We start from the raw sequence: 14,218 nt of genomic DNA, 5'->3' as shown, positions 1-14,218 counted from the left end.
TTTGTATCGGCTACAATGTTCGTGTTCGTTGAGAGAAATTTTGTTTCATTTCAGGTTTTACTTCGAGGAATGTCTATTGCAGTCAGTATTGCTGTGGCTTTGGTCTGGCGGGACGAGTGGGCTTCAGACGGCACTTGATTTTATTGTGTGTGCTTCGAGTTCGCTGTTGCCGTTTGGCTCGCCTCTTAGAGAAATTCCCAGAGCTGAACCTCGACAGACAATGAGGAGAGGCCTGGAGGACTGTAGAATGAGAGCTTCTCGCACGTCCAGTTAGCCGAGCTGCGTAGAAATAGCTCACCTTCCGGACGCATTTTCTGGGAACGGGGATGCTGTTATGCCCAGAATGCCCTCCTGCCTAAGTGGATACCATCCAGCGTAAGTCCCTCGACTGTGGTAACCACGGCGGTGACGGCGGCAGTAAGCCCCCTGTGGGAACTGCACATGATCCAGACAGTTCTCAAGGCTTGCCAAATACCTCCCGGAGGTGACCCCAGCAACTGTGTCCACTCACCATGCCTGATCGCGGCACCCTTTGTCAAAACAATGCTTCACCGCGTGGACATCCACGAGGTGCTGAGGAAAAGCAAGTGCAAGTCACTCTTGCAACAATGTGCAGGCCGCGGGAACTCAAGTCAACTTGCAGCCACCTGCAGCCCTCGTGCAACCACCTGCAGACAGTGGGAACACCACTTGCGATGCCTGCACGACATAGATGGTATCCCCCTTATCAAGTTCACCACATGACGAAGGCGTGGCCTTTAGTGGGAGAGTGTGGGGTTAGTACCGAAGTGAAATATTTTCCGGACACGCCTTCTGCGGCTGGCCCGGCTCCATCGGTGGATTTTTAGGAAATTAAGGCTGTGATTTGGGTGTGTTGGTATTGATTCATAGTGAAAACAGCACGCGAGAACGAGACGAACAAAGAAAGACACTTAAGCGCTGACTCGCAAGTGAACTTTATTCGAAGAAAACGTTCATTTAAACGCTTTTCTATCAGGGAAAATGCCAAATGTAAAAGAAGACAACCAATACTATTGATCATACATGACGGCGAGAAGACACCCACATCAGCACCGTGATGCATGCGCGTGAGAGTGTCAGAGATAAAAAGAGAACTCTATCTTTGAGAGCAGTACAATCGCTGATGCACCCGCGACTGTTATATTTCGCATGTTAACCTGTCTTTATGTTTGGCGAGGATGACGGTGTTAGAGAAAAGAGGAGTGCATGCACCTTTCTTACAATGACGGGCAAGATTGCATGAAGAATCATTGGAGCGGCAAATGCAATGTTCACGGAAACGAACATTTGTGCATCGCCCCGTATGGCCTTTGTAAACCGCTCCGCAAGTTCAAGGTATACTGTACACCACCCCACACTGCATGATAGAAAGCGACACTGATGGTTCATCTGGCAACGACCCATCTTTTTCTTTTTTTTTGGTTGGTTCCCTTCGCTTTTACCTCCACTTAACTGCAGACATGGTGAAGTTTGCTCGGTGCTGAAAACACAACATCAGCGTTGCATCTTCCCGCCGCATTCTTTAACCCATGCGCTACACCATGAGTGTAGGGCACTACCACAAAATGTATTTGTTTCCCGTTTCGGCTGGTCACCTTTCTTCACCCATGCAATCACATGCCTGAGATATCAAATGGCAAGGGTAAACGCTTGACCTTAATCGAGCCGCCTGACACACCCCACTCTCATTAATCTTGTCTTCACCAGATTTGAAAATAGCGGAATTGAGGCAGCGGAGAATAATGCCATTTTTACCAGTTTTGTATGACCCGACTTGTAATTCAAGAGAGACTTGATCGACGGAGGAGGGTATAACCAACATACATGGTCCACTTCTAACTGTAGTTATAAGTCGGGAAAGCGGAGTGCCTCATATTTTGGAAGTTTTGCTATAAAAGTCAGTCCTAGCGCGCTTTCTTTAACCCTTCAATACGTCTATTTGCCTGTAGGTGACGTGTCCCTTGTGATTGAACACAACGTAGTCATCTTCGTAGCGAAAAATCTTTAAATCTAACCTTCCACAGCTACTTTCAATTAAATTGTCAACCCGGGAGAGGAAAATCTTGGAAAGCGCCGGGGTTACTTTAGACCCGATACAAACACCATCATTTTGGACAAAGAACCTACAATTTTATTCAATTACAGTCGACTGGATGTAAAAGGATAATATCTCTAAGAAGCTCTTAAGGGAAACTCCACAATATGCAACGAATTCTGCTTCATCATTGTCTTTGGAGATGCACATTTTGACACTTTTCATTAGATCACCACAGGTCTTGCACGTCCACACTGATAACATCACACGTTCCCGGATTGTCAGTTTTAGAAAGTAAACCAAAGCTTCGGAGTTAGGAACGTAGAAAGGATCAACTTTCTCCTTCGACAAGTGCTTCTGAAGATAGCCTGACACCAAAAACTGCCAGGTACAGTCTTCAGATACGATAGAACAAAAAAGAACATTATCCTGATGCATTTTTGCAGTGAATGATACCTGGAGGTGCATCCCCTTCTCAACACCAGCTGCGAGACGTAGCAAGGTGTTTTACTCCAAAAGACGAACGGCTCTTGCCTTGGCTTTTCTTGCCTTGGATATCACAGCCTTGAATTTTTTTTCATGTGATTGTCTGCTTTTTGTTCAAAGGTGCCGGCAGGAAGGATGACAAAGCACCCTTCCTGGTCAGACACCATGAACCTTAGGCCGCTGGATGCCACGATATTAAGTAAAAAGTCCCTATAAAACTCTGCAGCGAGTGCGGCCGAGAGACTCCCGTTTCCGAAATAGTTCACTCCTCGAGACTCCCCTCTGCTAGGACGTTCCCTAATACTGAGTGTCACTCTCAGATAATGTAAATACTTGTGCAAAGCCTTAAGTGTCTATCTCTTAAACCACGTCTCCAATCTCGCTCGTCCCTCTTTAGAATCCTCTTTAGCAGCCAGCCTGCAGCAGATCTTAAAGCACCCGCTTCAGATTAGTTTCTCATCCCTGGACTTACCTCTTCTGAGTGAAGGCTTTATTTAATCCCCTTCAAAGAACGGCAGTGTGCCCCGACAAAGAAAAGCCCTGTTCTCGGAAAGTCGGCGAGCAGTTTCGGTTCCTCCCCTGAACCTTCGCTCACCATCTGTTATATAGGCAAGGCTGTAGGTTTGTTCTCTGTGTCATTTTGTATTTTAGCGTTGCCAAACCTACGATAAGATACAGTAGTATTTCGGTTTTTTGAAAGACGCGCCACGCCTTACACCTCCCATATGAAAAAATTGTAACACCTGCCATCGGTTCACCTTAGTTGATGTAAACAAAGGACAGAAGCTTTTTTGCGCGTTTATTTGGAGTGCTTGCATTACCTGAAAAAAAAAATTGTGCGAGCACTGACAAAAGTAGTGACACACCGCTAGGTTACGCTGAGAAATATTCACATTAGCACACACTCTGGAGGAGTTTTATAACACAGTTCTCTGCAGAGCAGATTTCCACAGTAGCGGCGCTTACATATCCAACAATGAAGTGAGTTACAGCCAAGTACAGGTACCATACACCAAGACACAATTAAAAAATGCAGCGAACAAAAAATGCGACAAAGATTGCTATTGGTTCCTGTATGCACTCTTACTAGCAGTCTCTACACGCTCTGCGGTAAATATATACGAAACTAGCACTGACTTGATTAGCAGACAAGGGCCCCGGCGCAGTCAACGATGTTTGTTCAAAAGCTTCAATAGCAAAGCAACACCAGCAATACTGCTAAGCGCTCCTGCAAACTTGATACTCTCTTGTTATTGTCCTTTGTATAACTTTTGGTTCTTGCGGCATTACTACAGAGCGTAGTCATCGCACTGCCTATGACTGGTTCTACAGATTAGAGCTCGAAATTTGGCCCAAGCAAAAATGCCGGAGGTGCTTGTGGGTGCGAAATACACTCACAGAAAACGGATTTTATTAACCTGCTCCCAGAAGCATAAAAAACAAATTACCTTGAGCGCACTAACGTTTTCAGTTTCACAGCAGTCACGGAAAGCAAATCAACACCTTCCCCTCATAGAATGGGTGATCTGATTTTGCTTGTGAATGTAAAAGCTCTATTGAGCGCAGGTACCCAAGCAGTAGGAAATGGAAATAATCTTCAAATCACAATGGGTATGAAAAAAGCAAGCAAACTGGAAGCTAAATGTGTCAGGCTGATATCAACGATGAAAAGCAACAGTTCACTGCAAACCACGAGACCAATATGTCATGTAGCGTTCATTAAAAAACGCACATTAAATGCAGCATTTGCCACAAAGTTCACGTGCAGGAGAACGCCGGAAGTTTTGTTCCCTGAATTGCTAGCAGCCCACTTTGACGAGCAGTCTCCTACTCTGCTTGAACTAGAGCCACACACAGCACTTGTAATTGCGGGCAGTTGGGACAAAGGCACACTTTCGATGCAAAACAACCATTTTCCCAGCCAATGAAAAGTTCATCGAAGCAGCAGCAAAAATTCAAGCGCGAAAGTAAAGTTACGAGTATAAAGTTGTCCTGATAAGCATAGAAATCACAACATTGCAATACATATCGAAGCGTGACATGTCGGCACATCCACACTCTCTAGAGGAGCAATTTCACTAGTGAATGTGGGGCACAGCGCAAGCTAGGACGGCTCGGTGGTTGAAGCGTTCGGTACATCAGGCCAGGTGAAGTTTGACACAAGGCGATGTTGCGGCCCGCACTTGAAGGCCTGCCGAAAACGGGTGATAGCCGGGAGAGCGACGTTGCAGATAGCGATCTGTAGACAGGAATGGTGCAGAAAGATCATAAATTTCAACACATATCATTGAAAGCCTTGTGTGGCAGAAAAACAGGTGTCTACGTTGCCGTCTGCGGGACGGAGAAATTACAACTAAACGACATCGTCGGGACGACAAAATCACATGACCTCGCGTGGCTTATTCAAACAACCCACTGGGACCACGCTGTTGCTTCCCGTATAAGCAGGGCGTACCAGCTAAATTAAACCATGGTTCAAAAATACGCTCACACGTTCTGAGGTGACACTACCAAATGCATGTTGCGCGGTGTTGCATGGAGCAAGCCACAGTAGTTTTCCAATTGCGCCTAATTGCATAATTAGTCGGGAATGATCAACTCACTTCCCCAGCAATGAAGATAGAACAAAAATTCCAATGAGAAAGAATGTAGCAGCGCCCGAAAAATGTCCAACATCTTAGCTCATTCTCTCCCTGTATATGACCGCGAAGTACAAAAAATTATCAGGTGAGACGCCCGCTTGCGGGCCCTGATTGCAGTGCTCCGAAACGTTGCGCGCAGAAACGAAGAGATCAGTTTGTGTGACGTGCTGCCGCTTAAAAGGCAACAGGGCAACGACGCAGCAGATGGCAGTGCGATTTGCACCAGCGGTATATTTCACTTCCGGCGATTCATGATAGCGATAAGAAGACGCAGCCCCTATCGCTAGCGCTCGCGTACATCGCACAGCCAGCCCCTGCGTCACGGCCTCGTCACGGTTTAACAGCAACACATCCGGTTAGGTGATCTGTGCGTTTGTTAGGTGTGGAACGTTTGGGCGCACTGCAATCGCGGCGCGCAAGCGGACATGTCGCGTAGCACACTTTTGGAAGCGAAAAGCTTCACTACCCGCACCACAGCCGCGCTTCGTGTGAGCCGTCGGAGCCAAGATTTGCCACAGCTGCGCATGCGCGAAACCGATTCACGTTACACGCGGCACAAAGAAAAAAAATAAATAAAAGACAAACTGTGCACCAGCAATATTTCGGAGTACACCCGAACCGCGCCGTAAGAAAAGGGAAATGAGAAGGAAATTGGTTTTAAGGAAAGAAAATGACGCCTGTCTCTCTCATATCTCGGTGCATACCCCAATTCAGCCGCATGACACTGCCACCACCCCACAGCACCTTGTCGCCCTTATCCAGCGCCACATGGCGACAATTAGAGACAGGCTGCTTTATTTCACCCCACCGTCTGTCATGCTTCCACCCCACCTTAACACCTGTGGCGTGCCCAGATCCACACTTTTCCATTGGCTTTGGGAATATCCTTCCCCAAAGGCAGTACCCCCCATCCCCAATCCCAATCATTCTTCCTGGGAGGCTGCTTTACGGACCGCTCAGCCCAACGGCCAGAAATGGCTGGTGGATCGGGCTTTACGTGAAGCACAAGCCCGTGGACTCCTGGACCAGTAGGGGACCACCCTGGAAGGTTTTTTTTTTTGTAATAAAGTCGTTTCGATCCATCCATCCAACCGTGCCGTAAGCGCCTTAAGGAAAATGAAACTAAATGAAAATTGCTTTTAAGGGAAGGAAACACCTCTCTCTCATATCTTGGTGTACACCCGAAAGGAATAGACACCACATTACATTTCTCTAAAGCAACCTTCTAAGACAGCACCGCATTCACTATACGCGCGGCTCCTCCGCCTCCGTACTGGCAGTGTGTGGACGGCCGAATGCCTCCACCGTTATCGTAGTGCTCCCCAAATCGGCTTCCCCCATTACGATTATTCAAAGGAACTACCGGGGGCACCGGTCCCGTTCCAAGCGGGCCGACCTCCGACTCTTCCTTTCCGACTTTTCCTTTCAACCTTTGGGCATTTTCCTGCCGTGGTTGCCCCCCAAGGGCCAGGGAAAGGCGCCGCACTAACAAATTATACGACGTTCGAGCAGGACCCCTCGTCTTGTCTATTAGTCTATAGAAATTATACAGCCAACCAGGTCGACTTAGACATGCTACTTGAATACACCTATTTAATGGTGACCCTCTTCCCACTCCGCAAGCAGGACCCACCGCTACACTTACTCGATGTATACTGATATCCAAAATTGCCGAATGTATCATTCGCGGACCTCTTTAGGCGCGCGCTGAGAGTTGCGGGTCGGGACTCTCCTGATTGTTGGCGATTTCCACGCTCCCGCTCGGATGTGGGGTTACTGCCGTGAAGAGAAGCGGGGACGCAAGTTGGCGGAGCTTGCGTCAACGCTAGGCCTTACTCTTCACACTGACCCAGTTCACCCAACTCGTATAGGCAACTCCGTTATAAGGGATACATGTCCGGACTTGACCTTCATCCGCAACATTCAGTATGCAGACTGGGTCAACACCGAGTAAACCCTCGGCAGCGACCACTGCCTCCTGAACACTGCGAATAGGTAAAAATCCTTTCGCGCGATCAACAACACAAGCCCGACTCCCTGATTGCGCCAAGTTCAGGCAAAATTATAACGCTGCCACACCCATACATGAGCAAGGCTACCAGTCTTGGTCAGAACAATTGGGCTCTGGCCTTCGCTCCTCCGAAACTCAAATTCAGCTCTCAGAGGTGGTCTCGGATGTGGTCAACCACCTGTTTCACCTCTGGGAGGCCCGGCATTGCCTCGTCCGTCGGTGGCGCCGGCAAAAGCACAACCGGAAACTTAAAGCTCGCATCGCCATGCTCACTGAACGAGCGGCTGAGTATGCGGCCCAACTGGCCGACTACAACTGGGTGGCCCGATGCAACACGCCCGTGCGGCAAAGGTCAAGCCGGCACACGTGGGGACTCTTTGGCGCCCTAATTAACCCAACGCAAACATGCACGGACACACGAAAACACCTACAAAGAGCAATACACAGCTTTCAGGGCACCACAACTCAAGTGGCGCACAAGCTCCGGGACCAGTACTTGTGCACCACCCAGGATCACCGCGGGCCGGCGGATTCTCATGCAGGTTCTGAGAACGTTGAGCTGAATCAACTGTTCCAGCTCCACGACCTGAGGGCGGCCCTGGCAAAAATGAAACGTGGCATCACTACGGGCGGGTCGGGACAAAATTAGTCATATTGTCTGTATTGTCTTTACCTGTCTTTATTGAATTACATTAACTCAATCTGGCTTGGAGTAGTGCCACTCCCCATCGACTGGAAGACCGCCCTGGTCACCTTCATTCCTAAAGCTGGAAAAGCCGTCAAAACGGACAACCTCCGCCCCATCGCTCTGACTTCCTGTGTGGGAAACTCATGGAGACAATGGTACGCGACAGGCTGTCCGAGTTCATGGAATCCAAACATCTTTTCGCAGACACCATGTTCGGGTTTCGCACACAGAGACCTGCACAGGATGTCCAGCTCAATCGGGCTGTCCTCGACCCCGTTGAATGCCCTCACAATGCCAAGGTCGTACTTGCCTTGCATTTGAAGGGTGCATTCGACAACGTTACCCACGAGATCATTCTCCCCCACCTCTCTCAAACTAACTGCGGCAGAAACGCCTTTCAATACATTCGGCAGTTTTTAACCGACAGACAATCTTACATTCGAATGCAAGATAAATAGCATGACCCTCTTCATTCAGGAACAAGGGGTACACCCCAGTGCGCGGTGCTCACTCCCCTGTTATTCAATTTGGCTATGATGCGCCTACCGGCCCAGCTGGGCGCTGTCGCCGGTGTGCAGCATGCGCTGTACGCCGATGACATCACCCTGTTGGCCACACAGGGTTCCCTTGGAGTCATTGAAGCCAAGCTGCAGGAGGCGGCGACCATAGTTGACCGTTATGCTCGCCGCTGCGGCCTCCAGTGCTCCACCCAAAAGTCTGAATTTGTGCACATACACCCCTCACCAAAGTGCACAGCCAAAATTTCATTGCCTCTTGAGACAGGTCCAATCCCTGAAAATATCGAAGTCCGGGTACTGGGGCTCTTTATACATCAATACAGACAAGCAGAAACAACATTGGCCAAACTTCCTCAGGTGGGGGACCAGGTGGGCCGCTTGGTCTACCGGGTTTCTAACAAGCGCGGGGGGTTACGATTTAAGAACGCCTCACGGCTGGCGCATGCATTTTAACTAGTCGAATTCAATATTCGACTCTATACCTCCACCTGCGGGAGCAAGACGATGATTCACTCGAAGTCATCCTCCGCAATATTATTAAGCGGGCTTTGGACCTTCCCGCGAACACCTCCAACGAGCACCTTCCTGGGGCTGGGCATGGTGAACACGTTTCGGGATCTCCTGGAAGCCTACTTGACCAACCAATACACACGTCTCTCGAAGGCATCGTCGGGTCCACGCCTCCTTGCCCTACTATACATCCAACGCACCACTCTTATGGAAGAGCGCGTACTTATTCCATCCGAGTGGAGATGCGCCCTCTACGTGCGCCCTCTTCCCGTGAACATGAGCCGTGAGGACCATAATGGCCGGAGCCTGGCGCGGGCGGAAGCCCTGGCCCGCCACTATGGGTCGAAACGCGGCGTATTCTACGTGGATGCCTCCGGCCTCCACCATGGGAGATGGTACATGGCCGCAGTCGTCCACCAATCCAAAACAGTGAACGGCCTCACTTTCCGAGCCCGTGACATAACACACGCGGAGGAGGTCGCCATTGCGTTGGCTGCATCTGATCCCGATTCAAAAACAATTTTTTCCGACTCGCGAGGGGCCTGTCGGGCTGTCGAGCAGGGCTGGGTACCGTATCTAGCCTGCCGCATTCTCCAAAACAGCGTCTACACCGGGGACCCCGCTCACCGGCATATCGTTTTGGCTCCTGCTCACATGGCCCTTGAGGGAAATGAGGCAGCTGACGCCGCCGCCCACGCACTCTCTCACCGGACATTACCCTCCGACGCCGACGATCAGGAACTCAAATTCACTCCCGCTTACTCCTTCAAAGTTATTGTTTTACTTTATCAATCTGGCCACGGTCTTTATCCCCGCCTGTGTAAAGGTCTCTCAAAGGTGGAGGAGCGGCTTCTGCTTCGCCTGTATACTAATACTTTGCTGTGCCCGGCAGCTGTCAAACACTTCGACCCTTCTTTCTCGGGGAACAGTCCGCACTATGCGGAGAAGTCTTCGGACATCAACCACATCGAGTGAGCCTGCCCCTCCAACCCTGCTATCCCCCTCACCCCAACCCAACCCGGGAGGACTGGGAGGCGACCCTGCTCGGCTGCTCTGACCTGCAGGCCCAACAGGCCTAAGTCGCGCGAGCGCGGGCGGCGGCCGACGCCACTGGAGTTCCGAACTAGGGACCTCCACCTAATACTTGTAAGTGCTGGCCCCGTCTGGGTCAGCTCGTGCATAACTTCCTGAAGTTTATCTGTGCATAAATGTTTTCTACCACCACCCAGTGCATTGTGCGTCAACTGCGAAAGCCACGACGACAAACCAGCACAACTGCAGCTTTCGCTTGTATATCCAGGCTTAGCCATAGCTAAGGCACTGCCTAATTTCTTTTACGGCGTAAGCGTTTAATGCCTCATCGTTGTGCACGATGGGATTCGAACCACCATCCTTCCGTTCCGCAGCCGAGCGTGCTATAGGCTTCGCTACTTCCTGCCAACGGCCATTGTCTACTTAATTATCATCTTAACCTCAAATCAGTGACACAAGCAGCAACACCACGCTAGACACTTTCTCCTCACCGCACTTTAGGTCAACAAAGTGGCCCCCTGAATTTTTTGTATCTTGCGAGCGTGGGCACCGAGCGAGAAAAGCTAATAGGTAATAAAGTTAGAAACTGTTCCGCCGGACAATTCTGGACCATTCTACAACATCTCTATTTAAATATTTCGACTATCTTCATTGCTTTCGAAGTTTGTTAATTGATCTCAAATAAATATTTATGCAATTATGCCCAATACAAAAATTGCTGTGGCTTACTCCATACAATAGCCAGCAGCATGCATTTCGTCGTGTCGGTTTAGAGTGCCGCGGCGTAGTTTGAAACCATGGCTAAAGTTACTTAGGGCGGCCTGTGTATGCTACTTCGTCAACAAGCAAAGCGAGGCATGGTGGAAAAGATAAATTAGTGCCAGCTTTTCCGGATTGGTCGCAAATGTCTTAAGGTTATTTACATATGCAAACTAAAGTAATTGCGCAAAAAAAAAGGTTGGGGTGAGTAAGATGATGTTCTAATCCAAGACATTTGTCATCCAGGATCATCGGCCACAAACGGTCGATGGTTTAAGCGCAATAGACGTGGACCTCCTGAATGCGTTGTGGTATTTGACTTGATGTGGTGTCTTAAGGACGTACCCCAGTCTTTTTTCCTGTTTTCTTATATATTGCAGTGCGGTGACAAGCGTTCAACGTGCGCCACCTTATCATGGTTGAGCACGACCGTGAGCGGATAAGCCAGAATGACACAACACAGTAAGGACCGTTTGCGAGCAATGGGAATTCTTCAAATAATTCATAAGCATAACAACACTTGAGAGATCGTGCAAGATTCGTTTCTCTGAACGGCGAGAGGAAAAGGAGTTCCAGAAAACGGTTGAATTTTTACGGTGCGAGGAAACGAAGTTGTTAAAGAAGATATCGGACTTCTAAAAAACAAGTTCGAAGCCATTGACTTATACCCCTGTCACACGGGCATTTCGAAGGCCCTCGAACCGATAGTCTATCGACTCGAAGGCGATCGAGCGCTGCTACACGGCCAGTTTCAATGGCCATCGACTCAATAGTCTATCGAGTCGACGGAGCAGCCCGGAACTCTATCGAGATTTCGAGGGCCTTCGAGCGTTGCCCAAGGTTGCTAGCATTGCTTCGAAGGACAACAAACATGGCGGCGCCCTTCAAAGCCGGACTAGCCGGACCCCTCGCTTCGGACTGAATTCTCGTTGTTGCTGCCTTTTTCTGTCCGTTCACTGGTAAAAAATGGGGCACCGGTCTTTCACTTCGTCTCATCTTGCCTACAAGAAAACGTAGAAGTGATAAATTTGCTTTATTTTTTTATTTAGAGTGACGGTTCTGCTGCTGCTAGGCCTAAGAGGGTCGGTTTGTTGACAGTAATGATTCCCCTTTTGACAACCAGATGGCGCCACTAAAGGCTGAGTTTATTTTTGCGTCTCTGCAAGCATACGCTGAACTAAATGTGGGAATGCGCCTGCGTTTAGCGTACGTAAGCGTGCATACGCTCGTCGTACGTAGACAGCATAAATTTATGCTTTTTTCTCACTGTATCTGTGTACGCCGCGAGCGGCGACGTGGCGCGCACAGCGAGATGCAGCAGCGGCCCGGCCGTTCCAACTCGCCCGGGCGTCAACAGATCAGAACAGGTCCTAGTTTTTGCGGCGAGCGAATCCGCTTCGCTTGCCGGATTTTTGAACAAGTGTGAACGCGCCTTATGATTTCAACATTTCGTTAAGTTTCGTCAATATATTTTTGTTATTTGCGCGAAACCGAACGTAGCGATTGTGGCGCCACACGAGCTTGGCGTAAGACGCGAGAACGATTTCAATGGCCATTGAGATTTGCCGTGTAGCAGCACCACAACTCCCTCGAGTTCGATGGCGATCGAAAATCTCGAAGGCCCTCGACTCGATGGCCATTGAAACTGGCCGTGTGACAGGGGTATTAGAGTGGTACACAGGAGTCTCTCATAGATCGCGTCTAAGGATATACTGGTTTTGGTTTATTGCTTTATAGGGGCACGGCCGCTTGATGAAAAACGCAAAGCGAGGTGCGGCCAGCCACGTCGCGCCGCCGACAATGGGCGAGCATGTCCTGGCGGAGTTTACAGTCGCGGCCGCTGTTTTCGGTGGGGGCGCCACTGTTCGGGGACAGGTCCCGGGAGTGGACTCCCGAAGCGCTCCTTGCTTCGTCGTGTTCGAGCGCGTTTGCCTCGTGTAAAACCGCGTTTGCGTCGTGTAAAACCGCGTTTGCCTTCCATATTCAATGCAAACTAAAAACCACTACTACTACTACTACTCACGTTCCTCATGTCTGCAGTGCTTTCTTTGGATTTTCTTCTGTGCGCGTGAGTGAGCACGTTTGCCTCGCGTCTGCGGTGCTGGATTTGGACTTTTCGTGTGCGCATGAATAAATGTTTGCCTCGTGTCTGCCGTGCACTCTTTGGGCTTTTCGTGCATGCGTGTGTGGAGGTCAGGTCAGGGACGTGTATGGGGCGCGATGCCGCGCATCTGCTGTGTGCCACTGTCCGTCACAAACTCCAGAAAACAGTCAACTGTGAGATATCATGAGTTTCCCTCTGAACTACAGCGTCGAGAAGCGTGGCTGAAAATATCGCTCGCCAAGGACTGTCAGGGAAAGGAACAAGCGGGCGCCAAGCGACAGGTCTCTGGCATGTTCCTTGCATTTTACAGAGAATTACTACAAAAAGTAAGGTCAAGGAAGGTTCTTCGTCAGTGAATGGTTCCTTGCTTTCTTGTATGACCATGCAATAAAAGTGTCAAGTACTTTGTGGTTTTCTCGGCTGCAGGTGGGCTTATGAAGTTCCACAACTTCATCTATAATCGTTTTTTTTTTCTTTTTTTATAAATTGCAATAACTTGTGTATATAAGAGCCAAAATTCGACGTGACACGAAGCGGAAATTTACTGCGTGTGACCAGCTGTGCGTGTCCGTCTCATTCACCGTCTACACGGGGTAGCGAGGAGTGAATAAAAATCAGGGAGCACTTTGGCGATCTAAAGTGCGAAGAGGCGAAAGCCTTTAACCGCCTCTGTGGGTGCCCTCTGCTTGCGACTGTTAAAGATCGTTTGGCGACTCTTGAACGCTTCCGTACGGCATCGCGAGCGCGTTTCGTAGAGGGCGACATTGGAGCGCGCGCGGGCTGCATCCTTCCTCGATCAACGTTCAGAGAGCACCTGAGAGAGCTCTGGGTGATACGACCATTGTGCAAACTTTTGACGTCTGTGTACATGCGCCGTTGTTAAACCACCTGAGGATTGCGCATGGGGCACTGCGCATGCGCAGTGTGCGCGTTTAGTGGGTATCATTAACTAATCATCATTACTGTTCGTACATCTACTACTACACCATTAACTATCATTACTGACTTTTCAAGTAACCATTAATGACAGCTGCCGCGGACGCATGGACGGACGGACACGCTGGCGAGTCATGAGCCATAAAAGGCTTACGCCTTAAAAGTAGATCGAAAGCTTCAGGCGCATTAATGCAACATCCTGAGGTACAGCCGCTCGCCCGGTCGTGCATCGTATAGGCGGCCGTTATGGACAGCGTTCAGGCATACACTTCCTACCTGCTGCGGTGATTGTGACATAATCGGCGTTTTCAATGACTACTTAAAAATGCAGTATTTAATAAACAACCAGAAAGCGCACTGTTTACGCCTCAAGGAGTGAGCAACGGGCGCACCGACGCAGCTGTCGCGGCGTTTCCCTGCGAGGAGTTGTCCCCGAGCAGTGGCGCCGCGGCGGGCGCACGGAGAACTAGGCCCAA

General features: G+C 49.6%; 1 protein-coding gene across 1 annotated transcript in view; it reads right to left on the bottom strand.

Annotated features, from left to right (window-relative positions):
* Nucleotides 1-2,885: 2,885 nt before the first annotated feature.
* Nucleotides 2,886-14,218, bottom strand: part of LOC149328299 (neprilysin-11-like) — a 48,187-nt gene continuing 36,854 nt past the window's right edge. Inside the window, exon 5 of the mRNA XM_089560306.1 lies at nt 2,886-4,781. Within this exon, the coding sequence (XP_089416432.1) occupies nt 4,647-4,781 (135 nt within the window). The 3' untranslated portion in view covers nt 2,886-4,646. The remainder of the gene's footprint in view (nt 4,782-14,218) is intronic.

Source organism: Amblyomma mixtum, chromosome 9, assembly GCF_055824585.1.
Source record: "Amblyomma mixtum isolate Tamu chromosome 9, ASM5582458v1, whole genome shotgun sequence".
Lineage (NCBI taxonomy): Eukaryota > Metazoa > Arthropoda > Arachnida > Ixodida > Ixodidae > Amblyomma > Amblyomma mixtum.
The sequence above is the reverse complement of the archived record's forward strand: the minus strand, read 5'-3'. Positions and strand labels throughout refer to the sequence as shown.